Below are 16,769 nucleotides of genomic sequence, written 5' to 3'. Positions count from 1 at the left end.
GCGCCCTGAGCGGGCTTCTTCACGAAGTCACTCACGTGACTCCGAAGTACAATTAACTCTAATGCCAACTATGTTCACAGCCCCTGCACACTTAAAAATAATACCATACTTTAATATATTTGGAAAACAAACACTCATCTAGGACTGCACCAGTTGCAAGATGGTATCAAAGTCACCACTCAATGAAGGAACAGTGAAGGGGAATGAAAAGAACAATGAGTTTCTACATAGTCTCATCAATGTGTGTGCTCCTGCAATGAGACGATTGGCTCAACATCCAGCGACTAGTTCCAGTCATGCTCGCATCCCCCTGAACCTTCCATGACAAGTCTTACCCTGAGCTTCATGAAGTTCCCCAGCATGAGGTTTTTATCCTTGATTGAGCGCCCAATTGCGTATTCAATGCTTTCCCAGTGCTTGGAATCCAGCCAAGGGTTTCTCAAGGCCACAATAACTGGTAGCATCTCCTTGAAGTCAAATACTGCCTGCTTCAGAAGAGGAACTATATTATTTGTTGACAATCCTAAAAGAGAAAGAAAAGCTCAACAGTGAAAAGGAATCTAACAATGAAAGGACGAATCGAGATCACGCAACAAACTGTGTCTAGCACTGACAATAGCAGTTGTACAGGGTCTTGGTGAGACCACACCTGGAGTATTGCGTACAGTTTTGGTCTCCTAATCTGAGGAAGGACATTCTTGCCATAGAGGGAGTATAGAGAAGGTTCACCAGACTGATTCCTGGGATGTCAGGACTTTCATATGAAGAAAGACTGGATAGACTCGGCTTGTACTCACTAGAATTTAGAAGATTGAGGGGGCATCTTATAGAAACTTACAAAATTCTTAAGGGGTTGGACTGGCTAGATGCAGGAAGATTGTTCCCGATGTTGGGGAAAGTCCAGAACTAGGGGTCACAGTTTAAGGATAAGGGGGAAATCGTTTAGGACCGAGATGAGAAAAAGATTTTTCACACAGAGAGTGGTGAATCTGTGGAATTCTCTGCCACAGAAGGTAGTTGAGGCCAGTTCGTTGGCTATATTTAAGAGGGAGTAAGATGTGGCCTTTGTGGCTAAAGGGATCAGGGGGTATGGAGAGGCAGGTACAGGATACTGAGTTGGATGATCAGCCATGATCATATTGAATGGCGGTGCAGGCTCGAAGGGCCGAATGGCCTACTCCTGCACCTAATTTCTATGTTTCTATGTAATAGAGCATTAGATTGCCAATAACATTGCTGTGCAGGGCTTTTCATCAAAAGACTATTTTATGGTGACAGTAGCTGAATGTAATGGTAAGCTTTCCTATGTGGGGAATTAATTTGCCAAGAAGGTTGTCTAAGGATGCAAGTGGACAATGATGTGCTGAAAGGTTGGGCGAGGCAATGGCAGATAAAATTAATCCAGACAAGTGTGAAGTAATGCACTTTGGGAGGTCTGATAGGATATGTAGAATAAATGTCAGGGGCCTTAGGAGCTTTATTGGACAGAGAGTTCTTGGGGTGCAAGTCTACTGCTCTCTGAAAGTGGCAATACAAAGTGGCTAGAGCAGAATATGTGTTTTTGTATGCTTGTCTTCACAGACCATGGCATAGATTATAAGAGTTGGAACATTATGGTGCACCTGCACAAAATATTGGTTAGACCACATAACGAGCAGTGTGTATAGATCTGATCACCACATTAACAAGTGTTGTGGCTACAAGGAAAGATTGGATAGGTTGGGCTTTCACTTACTGAAACACAGGAGGGGAGACCTTACAGATGTTTATAAAAATCTGAAATGTGAATCCTTTTGACCCTGTCATGAGCACCTTAATGGGTTGCGGTTATACAGGAACGGAGAAATAAGAAGCCATTGTTTAGCACTCATAGAATTACATATCATTTACAAGTGTAATGGCCATTCAGCCCATCATATGTAATTAATTAAAAAATATCTTCACTGCTGAATCCTATCTTAAAACACCTGAAGATCATGGCTTTTCAGGAATGTGTCAAAGTAAATTATAAAGATGATGATTTTTACTCCTATCACCTTTCAGACTATCATTTCCAGCACATTACCCTCCTCCTGGTGGAAACAGTTTCCTCATCACCTCAGTAATCCTCCTACAAAATCACTTTGAAATCTACGCTCCCTTGTGTTTGATCAGTTAGCCAAGCAAAATAGGTCTTTCCTACACATGCGGCCAGGTCCCTCATAATTTTCCACACTTCAATTAATTCTCCCTCAGAGGTATGTGTTCCAAAGAAAATAAGTCTAGCCAATCCAATTTTTCCTTACAACTAAAACGTTTCTGTTCCAGCAACATCCTCACCCAACTTTTCTGAATTTTTTCTAGTGTTACCACTTTATTCCTGTAATTCTATGACCAAGACTAATGCAGTTCCCAAGATTCGACTAACTAATCCAGCTGTTATATTCTATCCTCAGTTAATAGAGGAAAGCATCCCATGTGTCTTTTGAACCATCTTACTGAGCTTTTATGTTATCTATAAGAATCTGTGGGCATATGCTTCATGGTTCCTTCGGCCCACCACGTCTGTGCCAACCAAAGATCTGCAGAACACTAATTACCCCAGTTTTGCATCCCACACACATGGGTCAACTTACAGAAGCCAATTAACCTAAAAACCTACACATTGTTGGAATGGTGGAGGAAACCAGAGCGCCCAGAGGAACCCCAAATTTTCACAGGGAGAACATACAAACTCCATACAGACAGCACCCATAGTCAGAATCAAACTCAAGCCTCAGGTGCTGTAATGCAGCAACTCTATTTCTCACCTGTTCACACTAGTTCTATGTTATCCCATTTTCGCATCCACTCCCTACACACTCATGGCAATTTAATCCCACACATCTTTAGGAAGTGGGAGGAAACCGGTGCATCACAGGGAGCGCAAGCAAACACCACGCATAGTCAGATTCTAACCAGTGTCTCTTGCGCTTAAGGCAGCAACTCCACCACTGCGCCACCCTATCTGTACCATTGTTTCTCATAGAGACATGGTGTGGAAACAGGCCCTTTGGCCCAACTTACCCACACCGGTCAACATGTCCCAGCTACACTAGTCCCACCTGCCTACTTTTGCTCCATATCTCTCCAAACTCGTCTGTCCAAAGATTTCTTAAACGTTGGGATAGTCCTTGCCTCGTCTACCTCCTCTCGCAGCTCATTCCATACACCAACCGCCCTTTGTGCGAAAAAGTTACCACTCAGATGCCCATTAAATCTTTTCCCCTTTACCTTAAACCCATGGTCCTTGATTCCCCTCCTTTGAGCAAGAGACTCTGTGCATCTACCCGATCTATTCCTCTCATGATTTTATACACCTCTTTAAGATCACCCCTCATCCTCCTGCACTCCAAGGATTGGAGTCCCAGCCTACGCAACCTCTCCCTATAGCTCAGAACCTCGAGTCCTGGCATCATCTTCGTAAATCTTCTCTTTACCATTTCCAGCTTCCCTTCTCCTCATAGATCACAGAATTGAATCGTTCCCCTTCCAAAATCCTCTCCAGCTCCCAAGAGGTATTCTTAACCCTAGCATCAGACACACAATGTGATGCTTAGTGAAGTGCGTCCAAATGACTGAGGCAGCACCACAATTGCGTGTCACAGACCTTTTTCCAGCAGGTATATTGTCTGTGTGAATCTGTTGACGTCCTTTCGAATCGCATCTACATTCAATTCATCAAATAAGGTGTTAGTCCAGCTAGTGTACAGCTTCTGCCATTCAACCTCAGATTCCCACAGCAGCTTCCTCAACATCAACTCATACTCGGTCTCAGACAACAGTGATTTCAGTGACTGGCGGTTCATCACTCCCAACCTCTTCTGCATCACCCCTAAAGAGATGCTGATGGAGCTCTCTGGGGTGCTCATGCTGCAGAAGCGATCGTGATAGTTGCTGTAGGTTCGTGCCTTTCCAGAAATCGAAGAGACTGCCAGCATCAGATGATTGGTGATGTTCATGGCTTTCTCTGGGTTTGTCTCGGCCAGGAGAAGGATGGGGTTTCTCACCTGAAAGACCAAAACATAGTTCACAATCTATTGTCAGCACATTAACAGCGCAAGACATCCAAGTTCCATCAGAGAAGACAATATCAAACATAAAATAAAAAATAAAAAAACTGCAGCTGTTGTAAACCTGAAATAAAAATTAATATTGCTGAAAAATCTCAGCACGTTAGATAGCATTTGGGGAAAGAGTAACAGTTCAAGTTTCAGCCCAAGAACTGAGAAAGAGGAAAATATTTCCTCACAGTGGTGCAGTGGTAGAGTTGCTGCCTTACTGCGAATGCAGTGCCGGAAACCTGGGTTAGATCCCGACTACGGGTGCTGTCTGTACGGAGTTTGTGCGTTCTCCCCCTGACCTGCGTGTGTTTTCTCCGAGATCGTCGGTTTCTTCCCACACTCCAAAGACGTACAGGTTCAGAGGTTGAATGGCTTGGTAAATGTAAAAATTGATCCTAGTAGGTGTAGGATGGTGTTAATGTGCGGGGATCGCTGGTCGCCGCGGAACTGGTGGGCCGAAGGGCCTGTTTCCGCGCTGTATCTCTAAACTAAACAAAGTGGTAGAGAAGGCGAGGAGAGCAATGGCAGGTACAAAAGGGATATCTGTGATAGGGTGAAATGTAGCCATTAAATTGGAAGTGAAATGTGGAAATGTGGAAAGGCATGCTGACCTCTACCATGCTGAGGCCAGGTGCCTGCTCTCAAACACCATCTAATACCTACTCCTTGACTATGATCCCACATGTAAACACCAAGCCACTATCTCCCAGACTGTTTCCAATCTCATCAGCTCTGGCCATTTCCCTTTCATAGCCTCCAACCTTATCGTTGCCGCGTCAAGGCCCAGGGAGCCGTTGGTGCGAGGGGAGGAGTACCTGCGCTGTATGTATAAAATACATCGCGGGGCTTGCTTTCACAGAGGCCCAGGGACCTGACACCAAAATCAGCAACGTTCCATAGAAGGAGTCTGGTGGAAGCCTCTGATTGGTGGAAGAGGACCGACCGGGTTTACATTTTTACATTTCTGCCTTCAGGTTAAGGATTCTGGGAGTCGAGTGTACAGTATTTATTAGTAAAGTTTAACGGATAAAGTTTTGTGTTTTGTAATATTTAATATACAGTTAATTTGGGAGTAAGATATGTCAGTGGAGATTGGCCCCGTGGTTTGCTCAGCCTGCAACATGTGGGAGATCAGGGATATGGTCGGTGTCCCGGGTGACTACGTTTGCAGGAAGTGTGTACAGCTGCAGCTCCTGGCAGACTGCATTGAACGATTGGAACTGCGGCTGGATTCATACTGGAGCATCCACGATGCTGAGAAAGTCGTGGATAGCACGTACAGCGAGTTGGTCACACAGCAGGTAAAAGGTAAGAGGACAGAAAGAGAACGGGTGGCCAATAGCGAGCAAAGCAATAGGCAGGTAGTGCAGTAGTCCCCTGCGGGCATCTCCCTCCTAAACAGGTATACCCTTTTGGATACTGTTGAGGGAGATGGCTCATCAGGGGAATGCAGCAGCAGCCAAGTTCATGGCACCATGGGTGGCTCTGCAGCACATGGGGGGGGGGGGGAAGAGTGGAAGGGCAATAGTAATAGGGGATTCAATTGTCAGGGGAATAGATAGGCGTTTCTGCGGCCGTAAACAAGACTCCAGGATGGTATGTTGCCTCCCTGGTGCAAGGGTCAGGGATGTCACTGAACGGCTGCAGAACATTCTGGAGGGGGAGGGTGAACAGCCAGTTGTCGTGGTGCATATTGGCACAAACGATATATGTAAAAAAAGGGATGAGGTCCTACAGGATGAATTTAGGGAGCTAGGAGATAAACTTAAAAGTAGGACCTCAAAGGTAATAATCTCTGGATTACTACCAATACCACGGGCCAGTCAGAGTAGAAATAGGAGGATATTGCAGATGAATACGTGGCTTGAAAAATGGTGTAAGGGGGAGGGATTCAAATTTTTAGGGCATTGGAACCAGTTCTGGGGGAGGTGGGACCAGTACAAACAGGACGGTCTGCACCTGGGCTGGAATGGAACCAATGTCCTTGGGGGAGTGTTTGCTAGTGCTGCCGGGGAGGATTTAAACTAATGTGGCAGGGGGATGGGTACAAGAGCAGAGAGGCAGGGGGGTGTAAAATGAGGGTAGAAGCAATAGGTAGCAAGATGAAAAGTAAAAGTGGCAGGCAGACAAAACCAGGGCAAAAATCAAAAAGGGCCACTTTTCAACATAATTGTATAAGGGGTAAGAGCGTTGTAAAAACAAGCCTGAAGGCTTTGTGTCTCAATGCAAGGAGTATTCGTAATAAGGTGGATGAGTTGAATGTGCAGATAGTCATTAATGATTATGATATTGTTGGGATCACGGAGACATGGCTCCAGGGTGACCAAGGCTGGGAGCTGAACATCCAAGGATATTCAATATTCAGGAGGGATAGAGAGAAAGGAAAAGGAGGTGGGGTAGCGTTGCTGGTTAGAGAGGAGATTAACGCAATGGAAAGGAAGGACATTAGTTTGGAGGATGTGGAATCGATATGGGTAGAGCTGCGAAACACTAAGGGGCAGAAAACGCTGGTGGGTATTGTGTACAGGCCACCTAACGGTAGTAGTGAAGTTGGAGATGGTATCAAACAGGAAATTAGAAATGCGTGCAACAAAGGCAAAACAGTTGTAATGGGTGACTTCAATCTACATATAGATTGGGTGAATCAAATTGGCAGAGGTGCTGAGGAAGAGGATTTCTTGGAATGTATGCAGGATAGTTTTCTAAACCTACATGCAGTTATCTAAATCAACATGTAGAGGAACCAACGAGAGAGCAGGCTATTTTAGACTGGGTATTGAGTAATGAGGAAGGGTTAGTTAGCAGTCTTGTTGTACGTGCCCCCTTGGGCAAGAGTGACCATAATATGGTTGAGTTCTTCATTAAGATGGAGAGTGACATTGTTAATTCAGAAACAATGGTTCTGAACTTAAAGAAAGGTAACTTTGAGGGTATGAGACGTGAATTGGCCAAGATTGACTGGCAATTAATTGAAAAAGGGTTGACGGTGGATATGCAATGGAAGACATTTAAAGACTGCATGGATGAACTACAAAAATTGTTCATCCCAGTTTGGCAAAAGAATAAATCAGGGAAGGTAGTGCATCCATGGATAACAAGGGAAATCAGGGATAGTGTCAAAGCGAAGGATGATGCGTACAAATTAGCCAGAAAAAGCAGCATACCGGAGGACTGGGAGAAATTCAGAGACCTGCAGAGGAGGACAAAGGGCTTAATTAGGAAAGGAAAAATAGATTATGAAAGAAAACTGGCAGGGAACATAAAAACTGACTGCAAAAGTTTTTTATAGATATGTGAAAAGTTAATGTGAGATTAGTTAAAACAAATGTAGGTCCCTTGCAGTCAGAAACAGGTGAATTGATCATGGGGAACAAGGATATGGCGGACCAATTGAATAACTACTTTGGTTCCGTCTTCACTAAGGAAGATATAAATAAAATGCCGGAAATAGCAGGGGACCACGGGTCAAAGGAGTTGGAGGAATTGAGTGAAATCCAGGTTAGTCGGGAAGTGGTGTTAGGTAAATTGAATGGATTAAAGGCCATTAAATTCCCAGGGCCAGATAGGCTGCATCCCAGAGTACTTAAGGAAGTAGCTCCAGAAATAGTGGATGCATTAGTAATAATCTTTCAAAACTCTTTAGATTCTGGAGTAATTCCTGAGGATTGGCGGGTAGCAAATGTAACCCCACTTTTTAAGAAGGGAGGGAGAGAAAATGGGGAATTACAGACCAGTTAGTCTAACGTCGGTAGTGGGGAAACATCAGTTATTAAAGATGGGATAGCAGCACATTTGGAAAGTGGTGAAATCATTGGACAAAGTCAGCATGGATTTACGAAAGCTAAATCATGTCTGACGAATCTTATAGAATTTTTCGAGGATGTAACTAGTAGCGTGGATAGGGGAGAACCAGTGGATGTGGTGTATCTAGACTTCCAGAAGGCTTCCGACAAGGTCCCACATAACAGATTAGTATACAAACTTAAAGCACACGGCATTGGGGGTTCAGTATTAATGTGGATAGAGAACTGGCTGGCAAACAGGAAGCAAAGAGTAGGAGTAAACGGGTCCTTTTCACAATGGTGGGCAGTGACTAGTGGGGTACCACAAGGTTCAGTGCTGGGACCCCAGCTATTTACAATATATATTAATGATCTGGATGAGGGAATTGAAGGCAATATCTCCAAGTTTGCGGATGACACTAAGCTGGGGGGGCAGTGTTAGCTGTGAGGAGGATGCTAGGAGACTGCAGGGTGACTTGGATGGGCTGGGTGAGTGGGCAAATGTTTGACAGGTGCAGTATAATGTGGATAAATGTGAGGTTATCCATTTTGGTGGCAAAAACAGGAAAGCAGCCTATTATCGAAATGATGGCCGATTAGGAAAAGGGGAGATGCAGTGAGACCTGGGTGTCATGGTACACCAGTCATTGAAAGTAGGCATGCAGGTGCAGCAGGCAGTGAAGAAAGCGAATGGTATGTTAGCTTTCATAGCAAAAGGATTTAAGTATAGGAGCAGGGAGGTTCTACTGCAGTTGTACAGGGTCATGGTGAGACCACACCTGGAGCATTGCGTACAGTTTTGGTCTCCAAATCTGAGGAAGGACATTATTGCCACAGAGGGAGTGCAGAGAAGGTTCACCAGATTGATTCCTGGGATGTCAGGACTGTCTTATGAAGAAAGACTGGATAGACTTGGTTTATATTCTCTAGAATTTAGGAGATTGAGAGGGGATCTTATAGAAACTTACAAAATTCTTAAGGGGTTGGACAGGCTAGATGCAGGAAGATTGTTCCCGATGTTGGGGAAGTCCAGGACAAGAGGTCACAGCTTAAGGATAAGGGGCAAATCCTTTAAAACCGAGATGAGAAAAACCTTTTTCACACAGAGAGTGGTGAATCTCTGGAACTCTCTGCCGCAGAGGGTAGTTGAGGCCAGTTCATTGGCTATATTTAAGAGGGAGTTAGATGTGGCCCTTGTGGCTACAGGGATCAGAGGGTATGGAGAGAAGGCAGGTACGGGATACCGAGTTGGATGATCAGCCATTATCATATTGAATGGCGGTGCAGGCTCGAAGGGCCGAATGGCCTACTCCTGCACCTAATTTCTATGTTTCTATGTTTCAATCGCCTTCCCAAAATCTGCAAACAAGACTGTCCTGGCACACCTACTATTTCTGCCTGTTCCTGCTCCACTGAACTCATCTCCAAATATCTTGATTCTATTCCCCCCATGTCCAGTCTCTTCCACCCTACAGCCGAGACATGTCACACGCCCTTCAACTCTTTGATAATTTTCAGTTGCCTGTTCCACATTGCTTCATCTTTATCATGGACATCTAGGCCCTATAGAAACATAGAAATTAGGTGCAGGAGTAAATTCGGCCCTTCGAGTGCACCGCCATCAGATCATGCTGATCATCCAACTCAGTATCCCGTCCTGCCTTTCTCCCATTGATCCCCTTTTGCCACCAATCTACTCCCTCTAAATATAGCCAATGAACCTCAACTACCCTTTATACCACTTCACCATCATGCAAAAGTTTCTCTCATCTCAGTTTTTAAGTTTCCCCCTTATCCTTAAGGCTTGTCTCTGGCAATCTTCCTTCATCAACAAAGAAGTCCTATAAGATCCCCTCTCAATCTTCTAAATTCTTTAGAGTATACACCATGTCTATCCAGTCTTTCTTCATAAGACAGTCCTACGCCCAGAATCAGAACATCTCTGTCCCCTCGCAAGAATGTCCTTCCTCAGCAACAAACGTACGCAATACTCCAGGTGTGGTCTCACCAAGACCCTGTACAACTGCAGTAGAACCTCCCTGCTCCTATACTCAAATCCTTTTGCTATGAAAGCTAACATACCATTCGCCTTCTTCACTGCCTGCTGCACCTGCATGCCTACTTTCAATGACTGGTGTACCATGACACCCAGGTCTCGCTGTAGTTTAGAACCCTGCTTTCCCGTTTTTGCCACCAAAATGGGTAACCTCACATTTATACACTACCATCATGCAAAAGGAAGGTCTCAAGGCTCTCTGGCTCTTCTTCCAACAAAGATCCAATCAATTTCCCTTTACTAATACTTGCCTACGCCTGCTGGAACATGTCCCCGCACGCAACAAGTTCTCTTTTGACTAGTCTATACAGGAAAAAATTAATTACAATGTTGTAGCGGTGCCTGCTGGTGCCTGGGTGTAGTTGAACCCTGCGGTTGGCTACATCGGTCAGGAGACTGTAGGTTTTGTTTTCATGCGTTTTCTGGGCAAGACCCAGTCAGTCTTTTTTGACCACCGCTGTGGTAAGATCGTTTTGTGTTTAGCTGTTGTACGATCATCGTTGTTTTCACCGCTTTGACAATAAAGCTCTTTTGGAAACCGACTATCGTCACAATCTGCTAAATTGGTGACCCCGAATTGAAATTGGACGGCATTATGCAGGACAATGCAGTGCCCGCCGCTGTTCCCGACGCCCATCAGAGCACCGTCAGCCTCAAGGTGCCGGTGTTTTGGCCTCAGCAACCGCAAGTGTGGTTTGCACATGTGGAAGCACAGTTCCACCTGCGCCGCATCGTCGCAGACGAGACAAAATATTTTCATGTGGTGGGAGCCCTGACGCAGGAGTCCGCCTCACGTCTTCTGCCTTTTCTGCAGCACCCACCCGCCACCGCCAAGTACGACGGCGGCAAGGCCCTTCTACTATACACATTCGGGCTCAGCCACCAGGATCGGGCCACTCGCATTTTACACATGGACGGTTTAGGAGATCGCAGGCCATCGGTCCTCATGATCGAGATGCTCGCGTTAATGGACGGCCACCGCCCATGCCTGTTGTTCGAGCAAGCATTCATAGAGCAAATGCCGGACAATATTCGCCTCATGCTCGCAGGCGCGGATTTCGCCGACCCTCAGCAGCTTCCCGAACGGGCCGACTAGCTCTGGCTGATGGATCATCAAGATGGCGGCACCATTAACCACATGTCCGCACCAGCGCGCCATTCACCTCAGCGGGACTACAACGAGGCCCCGCCCACGAATTCCATCACAGAGCCGCCGCAGCAATCTGGAACCAGCGGTAGGCACCGTTGGTGTTAATATCACCTCCGCTACGGCGTGGAGGCTCAACGCTGCCGCCCACCCTGTACGTTTCAGGGAAATGCCTTGGCCGATCACGATCGGCCCTAACAACCGCCTCTACATCCGCGACCGCCCATTCTGGCCGCCATTTCCTAGTGGACTCCGGTGCAATCGTCAGCATCCTCCCTCCGACCGGGCGCAACACTCATGCTGGTAAGCGGGGCCACGTTCTCACTGCCGTTAATGGGAGCACCATCCGATCGTACGGTACGTGGACCCTTGCACTTACCTTTGACTCCCATCAGTACGAGTGGACGTTTATTGTGGCGGACGTCGCTCTGCCGCTCCTGGGAGACGATTTCCTACGTGCGTTCTCCCTCATCGTGGATTTGGGGGGCAGTTGCATGATTCCGCGACCGGCCATCGGTTCCACCGTGCTGTGGACCCCGCCCCCATCCGACCAGCAGTTTAACGGCATCGCAGAAGTCGACGGTCCTTACACTGACCTGCTCTCAGATTTCCCCGAGCTGCTTACGCCCCTTTTCAGCTGGGCGGCACCCAAACACGCAGTCGTGCATTACATCCGCACCAAGGGCACTCTGGTGCATGCCCGGGCGCGCCGCCTCCCGCCAGACGAACTGCTTATCGCCCGGGATGAATTTTAACTGATGGAAGACATGCGGATTGTCCAGCGGTCCGACAGTCCGTGGGCCTCCCCACTGCATATGGTCCCAAAAGCATCTGGGAGGTAGAGATCATGCAGTGACCAGGCCTCAACGCTATGACCACAGCGGACTGCTATCCGGTGTCTCATATTCAGGACTTCTCCGGGCACCTCAAGGGCGCTGCTTTCTTCTCCAAGGTTGACCTCGTACGGGGTTACAATCCAATTCCTGTACACCCCGGCGATGTTCTGAAAACCCCCATGATCACCCCATTCGAATGGCTTTGGATGCCTTTCGGGTTGCAGAACGCCACGCAGGCTTTCCAGCGGCTGATGGACCAGGGCGGTCAGAATCTGCCTTTCCTATTCATTTATTTGGACGACATCCTGGTCGCCAGCGACTCGCTAGCGGAGCACGTCGCCCGCCTCCTAGTTTTGTTTCAGCGCATCCGCGAACACGGCCTCGTCATTAACCCCGCAAAATGCCAGTTTGGCCTCGGCTTCATCCCCTTCATTAATCACATTACCCTGCAGGGCGTTACCCCGCTCCCCGCAAAGGACGCGGCCATTCGGCAGTTCCCCCGGCCACTCACCATGAAAGGGCTACACGAGTTCATTGGCATGGTGAATTTTTATCACCTTTTCGTGCCGGCGGCTGCTCCGGTGCCTGACGGGTAAACCGCGTGATCTCGTGTGGTCCGAGGAAGCAGATGCGGCTTTCAAGCGAGCCAAGGCAACCTTGGCCAATGCTACCATGTTGGTGCACCCGCCTGCTTCGTCCCTACTGCGCTCACAGTTGACGTCTTGGATGCTGCTGTAGATGGTGTACTGGAGCAGTTCGTGACGGCCGCTGGCAGCCATAGACTTTTTACAGCCGGCAGCTGCGGGCTCCAGAATGCAACTATAGCAAATTCGATCGCGAGCTTCTGGCGCTGTACCTGGCCGTCAGGCATTTCAGGTATTTCCTCGAGGGCTGGGCGTTCACTGCGAACACGAACCACAAGCCCCTTACTTTCGCCCTGGGTAAGACCGCGGATCCGTGGTCTGCCTGTCAGCAGCAGCACCTTGCCTACATCTCGGAGATTACGACCGATATCCGGCACGTCGCGGGGAAACTTAACGTCGTTGCTGGCGCCTTGTCCCACCCCGCCATCCGCTCCATTTCGGCCCTCGACCATGGTGTTGTCTACAGTGAGCTGGCATCAGTGCAGCGGGCAGACGCCGGTATGGAATCTTTGCGGAGCGGCAGGCACCACGGTCCTGAACGACGTATCCGCGGGTCGCGCCCGCCCGATTGTCCCCATTACTTGAAGAAGGCGGCGAGCGACGGCCGCTCTGATGGCGGCTAAGTTAGTCTGGCACGGGTTCCGTAAGCACGTAGCTGCCTGGGCCCATGCCTGTATCTCCTGCCAGACCTCCAAGGTCCAGTGGCATGTGCGGCCCCCAGTGCAGGAGATCGCGGTTCCCGAGGGTAGGTTCGTGGAGGTTCATGTCGACCTGGTAGGTCCCTTGCCACAGTCCCTCAGTGCTGCCCACCTGCTCACCATCATGGGCCGTTTCACGCGGTGGCCAGAGGCGATCCCACTCACTGCCGCCTCCACCAGGGCTATGGTGGCCCACTTGATCGCCACGGTTCCGGGTGCCCTCTGACATTTCCACCGACTGGGGGACCCAGTTCACCATGTCCTTGTGGGCTGCCATAGCCCAGCTCTGTGGTGCCCGGTTACACCATACGACATTCCAGGTGCTGCGAGCTAGGGTCGCAACGTTCACAGTGGACATGGGCGGCCGGGATGAGGTCGTCTCCGTCGGCCAGCTCAAACCCACCCACATCGATGTGGACAGCCCGGTGGTCGTTGCTGCGCCGCAACCTAGAGGTCATCCGCCGGCTGTTCCGCCCGTACTGAGTACGCCTGTTTCCTCTACCTGTTATTTCTGCATCTTTGCCTACACCCGGCCTTGTTTCGCCGGCCCCCATGTTACGCCCACCCACCTTCACGAACCACACATTCTGGTCGTTCCATCCGGGTTCCTGTTCAGATTCGTACCTCGGGTTCTGGGGGGGTGTCCTGTAGCGGAGCCTGCTGGTGTCTGTGGGTAGTTGAACCCTGCGGTCGGCTACTTCGGTCCGGTGAGGGGTTTTGTTTTCACGCGGTTTCTGGGCAAGACCCAGAAAAGTCAGTCTTTTTCGACCACCGTTGTGGTAAGATCGTTTGTGTTTAGCTGTTGTATGATCGTCGTTGTTTCCACCGCTTTGACAATAAAGTAGGTATGTTACAAAACTTACCTTCAGCGGTACTGCAGTTCTGCCGCTGCCCGTGTGCGCGACTTTGGCGCCTTTGAGAGGGGGGCGGGTTTAAAATGCGATTTTCTCTAGGCTGTTGAAATCGATGTTGTTCAGCCTACCTAGTTGCTGACGAAAAATTGCTGCGAAATTCGTTCGCTGCAGGTATTTTTTAAACTAAATTGGGTAATTTAATTGTTATCTGTCTATCTTTATACATTTAAAACTCTGGGGCCATCTGACCGACTGCCGACCGGCGCCCTTCCTGCCTTTCGATTCGTGCCCGATACTCGCAGATGTCCAATCGGAATGGATTCATTTGCATGTACGGCTGCCGGCTGCATTTCTTCCTTTGATTCATTGCCACGCCCAATCCAGACACTCAATCTCCGAGATATTTTCCATTTCGGTAGAGATTTCGCTTTTCTTTCTAAGTATCCGCTCCTCATTTCATTTCGTCGTGTTGAAGTACACATTTTTTAATCAAATCCTTCTCCCCTCCACCCCCCCCCCCCCCCCCCCCCCCCCCCCCCCCACCCCCAGGTATTTCAAAAATAAACAGGCTTCTCCATTTACATGTCAGCTTCCAACACACTTCGAAACAAAGTTGCAAGACAGGAACACTGAACTTTTCACTGCTGCAGCAGGCAGGGGAGGTGCCATTGGATTTTTTTTTTAAAGAGGCAGGGCAGTGCTGGAATCTTACTTTTGAGAACGGCTTCAGTTCCATTGGAGGAGACGGGTGCATGGTGGAATATTGGGTTGGGGGATCACACCATTGGGGGAGCAGACCCAACGGGTCTGCACTTCGTCTAGTATATATTAAAACTGTGTCTGGATGTGTGTATGTGCGTGTTTCTGGCTGTCTTGTGGGTACCGGCCTTTGATTCATTGCTACGCCAACACCACACGCAGAAACGCCAAGATTTTTTCCATTTCGGTAGAGATGTCACTTTTCCTTCCAAGTATCCATTCTTGATTAAATTTCGTTGTGCCTATGTACGCATTTTTAATAAAATCCTTCTCTCCCCCCCCCCCCCCCAAAAAACAAAACAGCTCTCACCCATAGAATGTTGGTGAACGTTCCATCGTGTGATGTCACAATGCCCAATGCTCACAGATGTCCAATCGGAATGGATCCATTTACATATGCATTTGCACCGGCCCCAGCCCCAGGCCCCCACCCCCGCAGCCTGTGTTGAAGCACGTCATCACGTGTGTGGGAATAGAGAAAGAGGATTGGGGGTCATTGGGAATGGGGAACCAGATGGATTGTCCCTACCCCCTCTCCCTTCCACTCTCCCCACTATTTCCCCTCCCTCCCCCACCCCTCTCCCCCTCCCTCCCCTCCCCCCATCTCCCTCCTCCCCTCCCTCACCATCCCCCCCCCACCTCTCCCCCTCCCCCTCCCTCTCTCCTCCCACCACTCCCCCACCCCTCTCTCCTCCCCCTCTCAATCTCCCTCTCCTCACCCCTCTCTCCCTCTCCTCCTCCCACCCCCTTCTCCCTCCCCACTCTCCCCCCCTCCCTCCACACTCTTCCCCCCTCTCTCCCTCCCCCTACCCTCCCCCCCTCCCTCCCTCCCCTCCCCCCTCACCCACACCTCCACCTCCCCTCTCTCCTCTCCCCTCCCACACCCCCCTCTCCTCCTCCCCTTCTCCTCTCACCCCATCCCTCTCTTCCCCACCCCATCTCCCTCCTCCTCTCCCCCACAACTCTCCCCCCCTTCCCTCCCTCTCTCCTCCTCCCCATCCCTCTCTCCTCCTCCCTCTTCATATCCCTCTCCTCACCCATCTCCTCCCCCTCCTGCTCCCACCCCATCCCTCTCCCCCCCCAGCCCCCTTCCCTCTCTTCCCCCACCCCTCTCCATCTCTCCCCCCCCCCCTACCCCTGTCCCTCTTCCATTACCCCCCCCACCGCTCCCCACCCTCCCTCCCTCCCTTCCCCCCCTCCCCCCTCTCCCCCTTACCACCCCCCCTCCCTCCCTCCCCCCCCCATCTCTTTACCCCTCCCCTTCCACCCTCGCTCCCCTCTCTCCCCACCCCCTTCTCCCTACCCCTCTGTCCCTCTCTTCCACCACTCCCCTACCCCTCATCCCCTCCCTCTCTGCCACTTCCACCACTCCCCCCCTACACCTCTCCCTCTCCATCCCCATTCTTCCACTTATCTCCCCCCCCCCCCCCCACACCTCCCCATCTCCCTCCCCCCCCCCCCTCTCACTCACCCCCTCCCTTCCCTCTCCCTCCCCACTCTTCCCCCTCTCTGCTCTGCTCTCCCCTCCCTCCACTCTTCCCCCTCTCTCCCCCCACCCCTCTCCCCCCTCCCTCCACACTCTTCCCCTCACTCTTCCCATCTTCCTCCTCCCTCCATCTGCCCCTCCCCTCTCCCCCCCATCCTCTTTCCCCCCTACCCCCCACCCTCTCTCACCCCCTCCCACGCCCCTCTCTCCGCTCCTCCCCCTTTCCGCCCTCTCTCCCCTCTCCCTCTCTCCTCACCCCTCCCCTCCTCCCCAACCACCCCAACCCCCACCCCTCTCTCTCCCCCCCCCCCCTCTCTGCCTCTTCCACCACTCCCTTCTGCCCCTCTTCCGCACTCTTACCCTCCCCCTCCCTTACCACTTTCCCCTCTTTCCCCCTCCCCCTCCCATCCCCACTCTTCACCTGC

The 16,769-nt window shown here is 50.0% G+C and overlaps 1 protein-coding gene across 1 annotated transcript in view; it reads right to left on the bottom strand.

The window, feature by feature from the left end:
* Positions 1-16,769, bottom strand: part of LOC129697686 (dynein axonemal heavy chain 6-like) — a 415,092-nt gene that overhangs the window by 280,696 nt on the left and 117,627 nt on the right. The window contains exons 19-20 of the mRNA XM_055636395.1: positions 3,629-4,028; positions 336-523 (exon numbers count right to left, since the gene is read on the bottom strand). Of these exons, the coding sequence (XP_055492370.1) occupies positions 336-523; positions 3,629-4,028 (588 nt within the window). The remainder of the gene's footprint in view (positions 1-335; positions 524-3,628; positions 4,029-16,769) is intronic.

This window comes from Leucoraja erinacea, chromosome 5 (genome assembly GCF_028641065.1).
Source record: "Leucoraja erinacea ecotype New England chromosome 5, Leri_hhj_1, whole genome shotgun sequence".
Classification (NCBI taxonomy): Eukaryota; Metazoa; Chordata; class Chondrichthyes; order Rajiformes; family Rajidae; genus Leucoraja; species Leucoraja erinaceus.
This window is presented reverse-complemented; position numbering and strand designations above follow the sequence as displayed.